The following is a 15,004-nucleotide window of genomic DNA, read 5'->3' as shown; positions in this document are numbered from 1 at the left end:
TAGCTTATTGCTCCCAAAATCTTATCAAGCAGCTTCTTGAAGGATCCCAGGGTGTCAGCTTCAACAACATTACTGGGGAGTTGATTCCAGACCCTCACAATTCTCTGTGTAAAAAAGTGTCTCCTATTTTCTGTTCTGAATGCCCCTTTTTCTAAACTCCATTTGTGACCCCTGGTCCTTGTTTCTTTTTTCAGGCTGAAAAAGTCCCTTGGGTCGACACTGTCAATACCTTTTAGAATTTTGAATGCTTGAATTAGGTCGCCACATAGTCTTCTTTGTTCAAGACTGAACAGATTCAATTCTTTTAGCCTGTCTGCATATGACATGCCTTTTAAGCCCGGAATAATTCTGGTCACTCTTCTTTGCACTCTTTCTAGAGCAGCAATATCTTTTTTATAGCGAGGTGACCAGAACTGCACACAATATTCAAGATGAGGTCTTACAAGTGCATTGTACAGTTTTAACATTACTTCCCTTGATTTAAATTCAACACTTTTCACAATGTATCCGAGCATCTTGTTAGCCTTTTTTATAGCTTCCCCACATTGCCTAGATGAAGACATTTCTGAGTCAACAAAAACTCCTAGGTCTTTTTCATAGATTCCTTCTCCAATTTCAATATCTCCCATATGATATTTATAATGTACATTTTTATTTCCTGCGTGCAGTACCTTACACTTTTCTCTATTAAATGTCATTTGCCATGTGTCTGCCCAGTTCTGAATCTTGTCTAGATCATTTTGAATGACCTTTGCTGCTGCAACAGTGTTTGCCACTCCTCCTACTTTTGTGTCGTCTGCAAATTTAACAAGTTTGCTTACTATACCAGAATCTAAATCATTAATGTAGATTAGGAATAGCAGAGGACCTAATACTGATCCCTGTGGTACACCGCTGGTTACCACACTCCATTCTGAGGTTTTTCCTCTAATCAGTACTTTCTGTTTTCTACATGTTAACCACTCCCTAATCCATGTACATGTGTTTCCTTGAATCCCAACTGCGTTCAGTTTGAGAATTAATCTTTTGTGCGGGACTTTGTCAAAAGCTTTCTGGAAATCTAAATAAACCATGTCATATGCTTTGCAATTATCCATTATCGATGTTGCATCCTCAAAAAAATCAAGCAAGTTAGTTAGGCACGATCTCCCTTTCCTAAAACCATGTTGACTGTCTCCCAGTACCCTGTTACCATATAGGTAATTTTCCATTTTGGATCTTATTATAGTTTCCATAAGTTTGCATATAATAGAAGTCAGGCTTACTGGTCTGTAGTTACCTGGTTCAGTTTTGTTTCCCTTTTTGTGGATCGGTATTACGTTTGCAATTTTCCAGTCTGTCGGTACCACCCCTGTGTCAAGAGACTGCTGCATGATCTTGGTTAGCGGTTTGTAAATTACTTCTTTCATTTCTTTGAGTACTACTGGGAGGATCTCGTCCGGCCCAGGGGATTTGTTTATTTTAAGAGCTCCTAGTCCCTTTAACACTTCTGCCTCAGTTATGCTAAAGTTATTTAAAACTGGATAGGAACTGGATGACATGTGGGGCATGTTGTCAGTATCTTCCTTTGTAAAAACTTGTGAAAAGTAATCATTTAACATATTTGCTATTTTTTTTTTCTTCCTCTACGATTTTGCCATTTGTATCTCTTAAACATTTAATCTCCTCTTTGAATGTTCTCTTGCTGTTGTAATATTGGAAAAACATTTTGGAATTGGTTTTAGCTCCCTTAGCAATGTTCATTTCTATTTCTCTCTTGGCCTTTCTAACTTCCTTTTTGACTTGCATTTGCAGTTCCGTGTACTCTTTCTGCGTACTTTCTTTTTGGTCCTTTTTTAATGCTCTGTAAAGTGCCTTTTTTCGCTGAATATTTTTTTTAATTGATCTATTAAACCATTTTGGCAATTTAGTTTTACATTTAGATTTGTCTACTTTAGGGATGTAATTGTTTTGCGCCTCTAGTACTACATTTTTGAAGAACAACCATCCTTCTTCTGTGGGTGTTTTCTCTATTTTACTCCAATCTACTTCTGTTAGTCTCTGTTTCATACCTTCATAGTTTGCTTTTCTAAAATTGTAAACCTTAACTTTAGTCTTTACTTTTGGGGATTTAAAAAAACACTTCAAATGAGACCATGTTATGGTCTGAGTTTGCCAGTGGTTCTCTGACCTCTGTTTTAGTTATTCTATCTTCGTTATTTGAAAAGACTAAATCAAGGCATGCCTCCCCTCTAGTGGGTGCCTTCACAAATTGTGTTAGGAAGCAGTCATTTGTCATTTCCACCATTTCTATTTCATCCTTCGCGCTACCCACCGGGTTTTCCCATTTTATTTGGGGGAAGTTGAAATCCCCCATTAGTATGGCTTCTCCTTTGCTACACACATTTCTAATGTCATTGTATAACAGATTATTGTGCTCACCGTCTGAATCTGGCGGTCTATAGCATGCTCCTATTATTATGCCTTTTGAATTTTTGTCTGTTATTCTGACCCATATTGATTCGGTTTTATTTTCTTTGTCCAGGTTTAACACCTGGGCTTCAAGACTGTTTCTTATGTATAGCGCTACCCCTCCTCCTCTTCTGTCCTGCCTGTCTTTCCTATACAGTGTATACCCACAAATATTATATTCGTCCCCATCACTCTCAGATAACCACGTTTCTGTAACACCTATCACATCATAGTTACCTGTTAGTGCAGTAGCTTCAAGTTCTAGAATTTTGTTTCTGATACTTCTAGCATTTAGATAAATACATTTAATGGTTGTCTTACCTGAGTTGTTGTTCTTGTTTTGATGCGGTCTCCCTTCTGTTTTTTTGTTGATTTCTCCCCCCTTCCTTTCTAGTTTAAATGCTTCCGAACCTGCTCGAGGATCTTTTCTCCGAGTAGACTAGTTCCCTTGTTATTTAAATGCAGTCCATCCCGTCTATACAGATAGTCCTCGTTGTAGAATGTGGTCCAATGATCAAGATAGGTGAAGCCTTCCTGTGTGCACCACGTCTTCAGCCATGCGTTTAGATTAATTATTTCCAGCTGTCCATATGGTCCTTTGCAAGGTGCGGGTAGTATACCAGAAAATACCACAGTTTTGGTTCCTAGCTCTCTGAATTTATTTTGCAGGGATTTTGGTCTGTCTCTTCCAATGTTGTTTGTACCGATGTGGACGACTACTACCGGGTCGTCTCCTGTTCGTTCTAGGAGCCTGTCCACGTTCTCAGTGATGTGCTTGACCGAGGCTCCCGGAAGGCAGCACACTGTTGTAGTAAGGGGGTCCAAACTGCGAACTGAACTTGCTGTGTTTCTCAATATGGAGTCCCCAACAATCATGACCTCCCTTCTTTTTGCTGTCTGGTCACCACTGTCAATGGGGTCCTGGATGTTGTTCCTTTCATTCTCTTGTTGTTGGTTCTGCTCATCACAATTCTGAAGTGACTCAAATCTGTTGGTTGTTTTGATTTCTGGTGGTTGTGTTTGACGAAGTTTCTTTTTTTCCCTGCTTCTGCCTACCTGAACCCAGCTGTTCTGACCTTCTATCTCCCTGGTGGCTTTCAGTCTGTTAGGGGTGATGCAGACTTCCATGAATTGTGGGTGTGCCAGTTCCTCAAGATCCTGTTGCTGTCTCACTTCTTCCAGCTCCATTTCTAGCATACCTACTAGTTTATGCAAATCCTGGATCGCGCGGCACTTTACGCACACTTGGTTTAGCTCCGCTGGGTTTTCTCAGATTTCCCACATCAAGCAGGTGTCACAGATTACAGGCTTGAAGACCATGTTGAGGTTTTTTTTTTTTTAAGTTTAGTTTCTTCTGCAGCTGTCAACCTGCTTTTACAATCACTCCAGTGTCTGCCTCTAATGGTAAATCCCAGCACCAGCGAGACTTATAGAAATTATTATTATTATTATTATTATTATTATTATTATTATTATTATTATTATAAGATGCATCAGATCATCAAGAATGGAATCCCTCCTGAGAGACAGTGTCACCTCTTCTCAGAGTGCCCTCATGGCAGGTGTCACATCTAAAGCAGTTCCCTGACAGCCCCATCTTTTAAGGACTGAGAGGGCAATTAAATGCAATTGAAATAAATGACACATCCAAACAGTGACACTGGCATTACAGGTCACATTGTGTAGTAATACGTCTGTCAAGGGGAACTATTTTATATACTATTATACTAAAATAGGAATCATCAGTCCCTTTTATATAGAATGTGTAGAAATATGAAACCGGCTTTTTGTACATATGCGTGTGTGTGTGTGTGTGTGTGTGTGTATATGTGTGCATGCGTATACTTGTGTGTGTATACATGTGTGCATATGTATTTATTTATTTATTTGTTTGTTTATTGCTCAAATATGTTGTACTTAATTTTTTCAGACAATACCTCCAACAATAATTTTCTCCAGGGAATCATAGTTGCACAACCCTTATGAAACTGTTTTAAAGTTTGGAACACTGCGCTTTTGTAGTATCATGTTACAGTTTGCTTTTTGCACGCTCCCCTTGGTTGTAGGTGCTGCTGTAGTAGTCACTCACTCCCCTCTCATTGCAGTCACCCTGAGCATGCTGAAGGGGATGCTGTAGGCTGAACAGGTCCCCACACAGCTGGCTGTCACCAGGCTGGTCCAGGCACTGGGGACGAAGGGAGACATGGAGAGCATTCAGGCAGTGGAGAGCATGATACAAAGCCTGGGACAGTCCATTCATTTATCACGCATGCTTTTCATCAATAATACAGCCGTTGCGCACATAAAGAAGTAAGCAAGCAAGACACAATGTTTTTTGCATTTATTAATTCACAAAATGTACTTGCTGTTTGTACTGTTCTGGATATGGAGAAATTACCAGTTATTGGGTTGGTTGTTAAAAGTACAGCACAGATTTACCATTTGCTTTTTTGTTAGCATTGATGGTATAGGAGTTAGAGTTTTTTGGCCAGTCTCGTTTTATAAGATGCTTTTACACTGACCCAACTATAGTACAGTGTGTTTAGGGTTTGTCTGCAGGGTCTGCACCTCCCAGCTACAGTACAGTGTGTTTAGGGATTGTCTCACTTCAACCAGAGGCTAAAAAAGACCTAGCAATATAGTTCTGAGACCAAAGCTTTTACTAGAAAATCTTCACTAAACTGACTTCAGAAGATTTTGCATGTTTCAGTCAGAAAATTGATACATTTAGTTTTCTACTTTTGTCTTTTTGTGTCGTGCAATCGTGAAGTCTAGATTAAGCATTTCTGTGATCCAAACTGGTTTACCCTTCTGGGTCAGAAAGAGGTTGTAAATATTTATTGTCCACGAGACCTTGAAGCACCCGAATGCATCAGGTTTCCACCTGGAATAGAAAGAAGAAAGGGATGTGCTGTACTAGCTATGGAAATTAGTTTTTGGATTTTGGAAACAGGGGAAGACAGTTGTGTTTTTAACAGCAGCAATGCTCTCTCATTTGTTACAGTAAATTGCCCCTCACGCTTACCTGAAGAGCAGGTATTATCTAGGGGTAAAGGACTGCATTGTCCCAGATCCTTGCTGCTAGATAACGCTCGGGGTACCAACATGGAGTGAGGGGTCTGTAACAATGCAACAAGGTGAGCTCTTGTTGCCAGCTGTCTCCTGGAACAGCAGCAGTAAAGAGCATCAATCTGCACTGTATTTGGAAACATTCTCGTACCCGCATGAATATTTAATGGATTAATCTGCAAGATTGTTATGACTTTGCAATCTGAATGATTTACTCTGCGTTCCTCTAATGTGATGTTTTCATTTGGAGGTCCGTTGGCCACCCTTTTAAGTAGAGCGGCGACGATCTGCTTTGTTCAGCAGCAGAACAGCATCTGTGTCACTGCTAGTTAGGCAGAACCCGGGTCAAAGATCACTTTGGCAAGACATCTGATTAACGTTGAGTTTTGCCCACTCAGCCATGAATCCTTTTCAGTTTGTGTTTCAGCGCAAGCTGCTTAAATGCAGTACCAGAGCCTTTTTACATTAATCCGAACTGTAATATTTATGTTAAAAATAAAACTTTCATGCACTTATTCGGTTCTGTTTAATCGTTGTTGAGTCCGAGCACTAAAAAGCAAAGCAATTAATGTTATTCCCCCCTACCCTTTCTCTTCCTGTTCTGTTCTCAATACATCTAGCAATGATGTTGACTCCGCAGTGCAGTTCATTGAGCCCCTGTTTGCTCCGGGAAGCAGAGGTCAGAGTTCAGGGCCGCAGGTCAGCAGTGTTTCCTTTGTGTTCAGGAAGGTCATTGAAGAGAGGCTGGAGCCTGCTTTGGTTAAGTGTAAGTTTGAGTGGTTTGTTTTACTCACCTTTCTATAGTCTGGTAAAGTGCTCCCTCAGTATTTAACCTTGTGTTGATTAACTCATTTGGTTAATTCCCTGTTGGGCTATGTTCCTGTGTAAAAATCCTATCTATATCTTTATAGGGGCCCTTTGCTACTTCACTGTTCAAAATTTATGCCATCTCTTGTGTTTTTACTATTTATTTTTGTGTATATGCCCCCATGGATGTCTTTATTTTCCCTAATGACTTGTTCGTAACGAGCGCTCCTCTTAACGTTGCTCTGTGTCTGTGTTGGGCAGTAAGTGCCATGGCAGAGAGGCTGGCAAACCACTTCGCTGAGTACAGACCAGCCACAGACCTCTTCCTGCAGTTCCTGGACACCGGCAGGATTGAAGATGGCAAGTTCCTTCTGCAGGTAAACACTCCACCGTCGTCACGGGCAACAGCACTCCACGTCCTCACGGGCAACATCCAGTCTGGCTTCATTTAAATCTTCTTATATCGCAAGTCTTAGTGCTTCGGAGCAGCTGGGATCAGGGCTGCTATTGAAATTGTACACACACACACACACACACACACAGCGATGTGTAAGGGATCAGGGCTGCTATTGAAAGTGTACACACACACACACACACAGCGATGTGTGAGGGATCAGGGCTGCTATTGAAAGTGTACACACACACACACAGCGATGTGTGAGGGATCAGGGCTGCTATTGAAAGTGTACACACACACACACACAGCGATGTGTGAGGGATCAGGGCTGCTATTGAAAGCGTGCACACACACACACACACACAGCGATGTGTGAGGGATCAAGGCTGCTATTGAAAGTGTACACACACACACACACACACACACAGCGATGTGTGAGGGATCAGGGCTGCTATTGAAAGTGTACACACACACACACACACACACACACACACACACACACACACACAGCGATGTATGAGGGATCAGGGCTGCTATTGAAAAAGTGTACACACACACACACACAGCGATGTGTGTGACTCCCCAGGGCTGCTATTGAAAGTGTACACACACACACACACACACACACAGCGATGTGTGAGGGATCAGGGCTGCTATTGAAAGTGTACACACACACACACACACACACACACACAGCGATGTGTGAGGGATCAGGGCTGCTATTGAAAGTGTACACACACACACACACACACACACAGCGATGTGTGAGGGATCAGGGCTGCTATTGAAAGTGTACACACACACACACACACACACACAGCGATGTGTGAGGGATCAGGGCTGCTATTGAAAGTGTACACACACACACACACACACACACACACACACACACGTGTGTCGCTACATCACTCCCTAGTCCCGACGATAACTTTCACATGTGTGTGTGTTGTGTGTGTGGTCGCTACACACTCCCTAGTCCCGACGATAACTTTCACACACACAATATACTATACACACACACACACACACACACACACAGGCCCTGGCTAGGAGGCTCAGCCCAGCAGGGGGCAGTCAAACAATCTCAGCAATCTCATAACCCTCCAGCTTCTCCCCAGACTCCGTGTCCAGCCAGACCTGGCTCCACTTTGTCTGCCAGCTGGCTCTTTGGTCTCATGTAATGCCGGACGATTGGCAGAACAGTCGCGATCCAAAGGGGGAATTTAACACCTGCTACAGCTTTGAAAATGCAGCTAGAAAATCAGATTACTGTCAAGGCGTGATTGAGCTCTGAATGCTTTTCCATTCCCATTGTTCTTTCAAGCTGGAATCCCTCCATATAAAAGCCCTGAGACAAGAGAAGTGCTAACTGCATAGTGCTTTTGTTTTGCCATTGTGATACTGTGGTAAAGAAGAAACATGTAGAATAGGTGTGTGATACATGGCAGCGAAGGGGTTCTTCTTTGGCTTGCTCTAGTCCAGTGTGAGGTCCTGGACCGCAGAGGCATTTGTGAGAAAAGCATATCCAACACTGACATAATTGTTCTTTCTATGTTTCGGACGTGTCTGGGAGTTTGATTGAATTCCACAAAGGGGCGCTGGTTGTTGTGATTGAATTCTACACCTCAGTATGCAAGGCGTGTTTGAAGGATAATGGCAGTAAGTGCTAGAATTCCCTGCTTGAAGTCTCTTTTTGTTACGTTTTCTAAGTCTTGCTGACAGAGTTCTTGCATGGGGTTCAGTTCATAGTATGTGTATAATGCACGACTGCAGTGAGAGTTTGTGTCCCCGTCCCAAAACTGAAGTAAGACTTGAGCACTTTAAAACAGTATCAAACAACTCTTCTGCCATTGACTGACTGCTGCCTTGTAAGCTAAAGGAGGAGACAAGACACTATCGGTCTGCACCAGAGGAATAAAATGGTGCAACTTTCATGAAAGACTTGGCCATGGAAATGACAAATCTAGATAAATAGATGCTAGCCTATATCTAAAAATATCTATCGCTACATGGTTTTTATACCATACACAAAATATATACTGTACATACATACATCCATACATCTATACAGTGGCCGTGTGTTTTTACATCATTAAAGTCAGCCTCTTGTAAAAAGCTGTAAATGTGACAAGGCTATACTTACTACAAACACAATCTTACTTGTCATGTCTGACCTCCACCCCACCCCCTCCAGCACCACCTTTGATTTCTAAAGACTGTAAGACGCCTGATCTCTCTGAGCTGTCACACAAACTTCGCAGTCTTAACTTTTTTTATGACGGAATTTAAAAATGAGAGAAAGAAAGGGAAGAGAAAAAAGAAAACCCTGGCTGTCTCATAGTCTGAAAGGGGCTTTTAGAAAAAGCTGAGAGATTGAAATCGGTCCTTTTGTATGCGTAAGTGTAGATAATTATACTTTAAAGAGAACTCGCTCTGTACATTTAATTTTTATGAAGAAATGAGCAGTTATCTGCCTGACACCTTATTAAATGTATAATTAACCTTCTGGTCTGCAGCTCACTTGTGAGTGTTTGGCAATATAATTGAAGAAGACTCCAACCCCCACCCCTGTTATTACAAGTCTTTCTGAAATACAGGAACAGAATGAAAATAGCATGGTGTATTAAACTGGAAATTAATAAACCCAATGTGTGTGTTAGTTAACCTTTTGTTGTTTTTGTATTTTTATATTTTTATCCTCAGCCCAGCTGTACCTGGGTTCAGTGCTTTCCATTGCTGATTGTCTGCTGCAGAATGGACTGCCCTTGTCTGGTTCTTATCATCACAGTCCCTGTATGATATTCCTCCTGAAAGTGCTCCCATGTAGGGCTCATGTAGTAGAAAGCATCACAGTGTGGGGTGCAAGGGGAGTCATGCAAGTGAGGTTCAAATCCTGTCCTAGTCAATTTGCCGATCTTTGCTCTGCACACAAGCTTCTGTAGGTTTGGGTGTCCAATCGCCAGAGGATAGTTCACCTCGTAGCGCTTCAGCTGTTGCTGGGATGGAAATAAAATTCCTATTGCATTACAGTTTCACCCATTCCAGGTTTTACAACGAGCTTGATTAACCACAGTGTATAGGTAACCAGGAATGGATCAAGCCGCAATGCAGTGGTCAGGGTCCCGACAGGGCTCAGTAGCTTGGCAAAATCTGCTGCTTATGGGCAGCAGGTTAAAAGAAGGGATTGACAACAGGAATGGAGTTTGATCATTACTCTTCAGTCCTCCTGGTCAGTAAACGGGCTGCAGCAGTGAAGCAGTATTTCAGTAAGCTGTTGAATGAGAGAGCGCCTTCAGGTGGCCACGTTGTGCTCACACTGCTTGTTGACCATCTTTCTGTTTGATTTTGCACTCATCAGCGTTCCTTTATTTTCTCTCCAGAGGTGTGCTGGTATAGGAGAACAGAAGGAGATCTTGGTTGCTTACATCACCAGGGCAGCGCAGAAGCCTGGCCAGGTACTGACACCACTTTCACTGTTCAACACGACCAACTCTGGGCAGACCCCAATTTGTAAAACACTGAAACAAGTGATTCTAGCCACTGTGAACCATGATGTGGGTTTGGTAGCTTAGAGCAGGGTTTCTCCATTTCTCATTTACTTAATTGAACCCTTAATTGAACTACTCATTAGCTTAATTAGGAGCTGAGAACAATTAAAAAGGTCTATTTGAGCACAATATTAGTTCAAGCTCTCCACATGCGAGGGGCATTGGTGTTGATTGAGCTAATTTAACATTCCAATTGAATCAGCTGCTTGGAATTGTGTGGATTCCTGTTCTCCAGAGACCAACAAAAGCAGCAATCATCACAAAACCAAGCAGCTGTTTCGTCACTTGTTTCACTTGGAGTGGTAAATTAGCCCGATCAACACCAATAACCCTCACCTGATTGTCAGCACCTGCCTTCTGTGGAGAACTCAGTCTTAATAATTGGTGTGTGAAGCACTAAGTGTGGACCATAAAACAATGGGTCTCCTTCAAATCATGGTCTCACAATATTGAGTGCATTGACACTCATAATAGTTCAGAGGAAATTCTGATCGCTGATTTGGAAAAGCTGAAGCAGATGGACGTCAAGTGCTTTGTTAAACGATTAAGGAAAATCTCTAGTAATTTAATGATGATGATGATGATGATGATCGGTTTAGCCATTTATTAAATGCTAAATATAGTCATTGGATTTACTGCATGTCAGATAATTGGGTTTTGTTGTAATTGTTGGTCTACTGTTTGTTAAAGTACTAAACTCGTTTGTTGGTTTGTTTGTTTTTAGGCTCCAAAGATCAAAGATCTGCTTGGCATCTTTTCCCTGACAAGGAGCTGGCTTACGCCTACCTCATGAAGTGCTATGGTACAGTCACACATTAGCAGTGTCCCATTGTTGCAGTCTGTCTCTGTTTTGAATTGGTTTGTTCTCCTGGAAATGACTGACTGACCGTGAGATGTAGGTTTAAAAAAAAAAAAAAAAAGTTTAAAAAAGCCATTGAAGATAATTACACCCTTGTGTGCCGCATGTCAGGAAATTTCAAAGCTGCTTCCAATCCGTAAAACACTACAAACCGTTGCATCTTTGAACTATTAACGCTTCACTGGCCATATGTTGCATTGAACGGTTTTGTGAAAACATGAATTTGTTAAATGCCTAAGTGCTAAGGAGCATGTAACTTGTTGTGTTTTACTATCAGTAGCCGTCCCTGTGCTCTTAACAGAAGATTTAAAAATGCAGCGCTGAATTTTAATCCATTAATTACTGGTGCATTTACAAGTATTTGCTTATGAAATCCTGATGGGGCAGAAATATTACATGTTAAAGTAGTTAGATGTGTCATCTGAAGTGTGTTTCATGCCATTTCACGTAGTGCGCGCTACTACATTACTTTATTTAAAAGGCTGGCATCTCTTCATATTGGAAGACAGAATCCATGCATCATAACTGCTGCAAAGTTATTCCTTAGATTGATCTTGCAGCTGTATGAGTTCTTATATACTCTGTTACGTTTGAAGAACTCTTTTTTTTTCCCTGGGGGGGTGGGAATGGTGCCAAGTTGATCGAGCACAGCATGAAATTCCAGATGAACAATTAATTTTCGGCAAATGATATCTGCAGTTTTTGTTATTTCATTTGATGCTGAGATGCACGTTAAGACACCCTCTCCAGTTAGTAGTGTTCCCAGGAGATGTAGAAAGTGAGGGGTAAAAAAGTGTAAAATGGTGATGGGGATGACAACAGCATACACACTATAGTCGGTCTAAATCTATGTTAAAACCGAGAGGCCAGGACCACGTCTTTGGTTAGCTTTCAAGAGATCTTGTTTTTGTTTTATCCTCATTCAAAAATATGACTGGATCTGTCTTGCTGTCTGATCACCTAACTTTCTATATACGTTTTGGATTGCATATGACTACAATCATATAAACTGTTTAATTATTATTTTTTTTAATTTATTCTATAGCCTTCTGTTTCTGAGTACCTTCTGTACTGTTTTCAACCAATTACAATTTCAATCCCTTTTTTGTCACGTTTGCTCTTTGCTTGAAACGCCACTTTGTACGTGCACAGGGTGTGGTTGAAGCTTTACAGGGTGTGGTTGAAGGAATCTTCTACATTTCCGATCTGTTCTTAGTTTCTTGAGGATCTGTAGCTCTGAACAATGTTTCCAGTCCTGTGTGTACCCGTCACAGAGCAGCGCTGACCCTCTGATTGTTTCTCTTGCACCCAACCCCAGGGTTAGCTAATGACATTGCTGCAGCCAAGGCTCTGTACCAGCAGATTCAGGAGGAGCACATGCAGCCTGATGAGCTGTGCCTGAAGAGACTGACCCTGCTGTTGAAGAGTGCTGGGGAGCCCGTTCCCTTCACAGAGCCCCCGGTAATAAGGGAACTGTACACACTCACTTCCCGTACAGAGTGCATGCCAGTCTGTGTCACACCAGGGATCACTCACTCCCAGTACAGAATTCTTGCCAGTCTGTGTCACACCAGGGATCCACTCACTCACTCCCAGTACAGAATCCATGCCAGCCTGTGTCACACCAAGGATCCACTCACTCACTCCCAGTACAGAATCCACGCCAGCCTGTGTCACACCAAGGATCCACTCACTCACTCCCAGTACAGAATCCACGCCAGCCTGTGTCACACCAAGGATCCACTCACTCACTCCCAGTACAGAATCCACGCCAGCCTGTGTCACACCAAGGATCCACTCACTCACTCCCAGTACAGAATCCACGCCAGCCTGTGTCACACCAGGGACGGAAGTAACTACCATTGCATAGCAGTCCGATCTATTCCTGGTTTTTATTGTGAGTTTAATGAGACACACCTAAGCTTTTTACTTATACACTGGGGCTAATCAAGCTCTTAGTAAAACATGGAATGGGTGAAGCTGCTATACAGAGGAAGTCTTATTTCCATCCCTGCACACTTCATACTGACACTGTTTGGAGGGAGGACAGTAAGGCAGGTTTGGAGTGTTGCGGATTGAGACCCCCATTCCTGTATCTCTGGAAGCTGGTCTGTTATGACAGTGCACTGCCTGCTCATTGTGCTCAATGCAAGGGCTGCTGGTTACACTGCATTCCTCCTGACTATTGTCTCTGCTTGTTTAGTAACCCTAGAAATGCCAGAGTCTGTTATCGACAGTACGCTAAGGGGACAGGGCTGCAATGTGTGCCCTATTTATAACAATAAAAAAAAAAGCTTCAAAGTCAGTATTTTCAGGAACCCTCCCAGGAGAGTTACAAATACCTTTGTGTGCAGTGTTTTCAGACATGGTGATAATAAGCTCAGATTTAACAAACAGCACTGTGTCATCTTCTAAATATGCTGTTTATCACTCTTAATTCCATGTCATCGAGGGAATTTCACAGTGTTCTGGAAATGTTAATCTCCCAATTGCACGCCACTTCAGAAGACTTTTTTAAACAAAGGCCATATAAAAAAAAAAAAAATTCTCTAGGCTTGTGTCATACAGATTTAAACAGTAAGCTGGTACTGCTGGAAATAAGTGGCTATTTGGAGATGTGTTTGCAATAGAGGGCTTAGTGGCACAGAGGTTGTGGTTAAGGACTGGGACCCAGGGCATTGTGATTGGCAACACTGTTCCGTGAGATCCGCATAGCCCTGATTCTGTTGAGTGTCTTGTGTTCCATAGGCAAGACTTGGTTCCATTGCAAATGAATACAGGATGCCCAGCTCTGTTCTGATTTACACGTGCAAACACATGCAGAGCCTGGTGGAAGTTAAGATATATTGATGAGACAGGCACGTTAGCAGTCTAGGGGTTAATGAATAGTTCTTAAAGGTTTAACCATTTTCAAAGATACTGAATGAGAGGGTTAAGTATGGGTCAGCTGTAGGGTTTACATAGTAGAAGGAGTGCAGTGTGATTTATTCACCATAATTCTCCATAATACATAATCTTCTCTGTAGTACACATGAACGTATGTTGCTTCATTCCACATTAATGTTTTAATGCTAAGGTTTAAGCATGAAATTGAATCTAACATCCATACTGAAAAATATTGCTAAATCTGATGTTCTAGGAGCTATAATCTGTTCTCTTCTAAAAACAGTCTTTAACATAACATACAAGGCAGCACCTGAGTTTCACTCTTGATATCGCTCAGATCAGGAGAGAGACAATTGGATTTTTACTTGCAGATTTAATCTACCATTAAGTAATTTGTCCAGTTGATGGCATATGTTTTACATAACAATTCACTTCAGACTTACTGCAGAAACTTCAACAGCGCATGATAAGGAGAAATAGTGCGATATTGTGTTTGCACATAAATATAATATACTATACTGCTGCTGAAAATTGTGGGTTAATGTTTATTACAGTGACTTCTCACATCGCTGTACAGAAGTATTTATCCTTGCCAATAAAATCTGGAACACGTCAACACTTTCCTAATGGGCATCACGAACCCCCCCCCCCCCCCCATTACCCGGTAGAATGGGTCTCACCCAGTAGGGGGGATCTGTATACACAGTAGTGTTGCCCGGGTCATCCTAGCTCCCCTCCTTTGCTACCCCCCTAGATAGCATCGTGTACACCACCCTATTGACCGAGTAGTGCTTTGTTCTTCCGAGATAAGTTGGACAGTGTTGCCTCCTTTTTACCAGTAGTGCTCACGAGGGGGGATCTGTATCGTCACAACGGAGGAAACGGGTCATCACGAGGGGGGATTTGTGTCATCACAACGGTGGGGGAAATGGGTCATCACGATGGGGGGATTTGTGTCATCACAACGGGGGAAACGGGTCATCACGA

The 15,004-nt window shown here is 42.0% G+C and overlaps 1 protein-coding gene across 1 annotated transcript in view; it reads left to right on the top strand.

The window, feature by feature from the left end:
• Positions 1-13,066, top strand: part of LOC121316622 (leucine-rich PPR motif-containing protein, mitochondrial-like) — an 83,024-nt gene extending 69,958 nt beyond the window's left edge. The window contains 6 exon segments of the mRNA XM_041251664.1: positions 4,421-4,761; positions 6,141-6,286; positions 6,589-6,704; positions 10,105-10,179; positions 10,997-11,074; positions 12,450-13,066. Of these exon segments, the coding sequence (XP_041107598.1) occupies positions 4,421-4,761; positions 6,141-6,286; positions 6,589-6,704; positions 10,105-10,179; positions 10,997-11,065 (747 nt within the window). The 3' untranslated portion in view covers positions 11,066-11,074; positions 12,450-13,066.
• The last annotated feature ends 1,938 nt before the right edge of the window (positions 13,067-15,004 follow it).

This window comes from Polyodon spathula, chromosome 6 (assembly GCF_017654505.1).
Source record: "Polyodon spathula isolate WHYD16114869_AA chromosome 6, ASM1765450v1, whole genome shotgun sequence".
Lineage (NCBI taxonomy): Eukaryota > Metazoa > Chordata > Actinopteri > Acipenseriformes > Polyodontidae > Polyodon > Polyodon spathula.
Note: the sequence above shows the minus strand (reverse complement) of the source record. Positions and strands in the feature narration are given on the sequence as shown.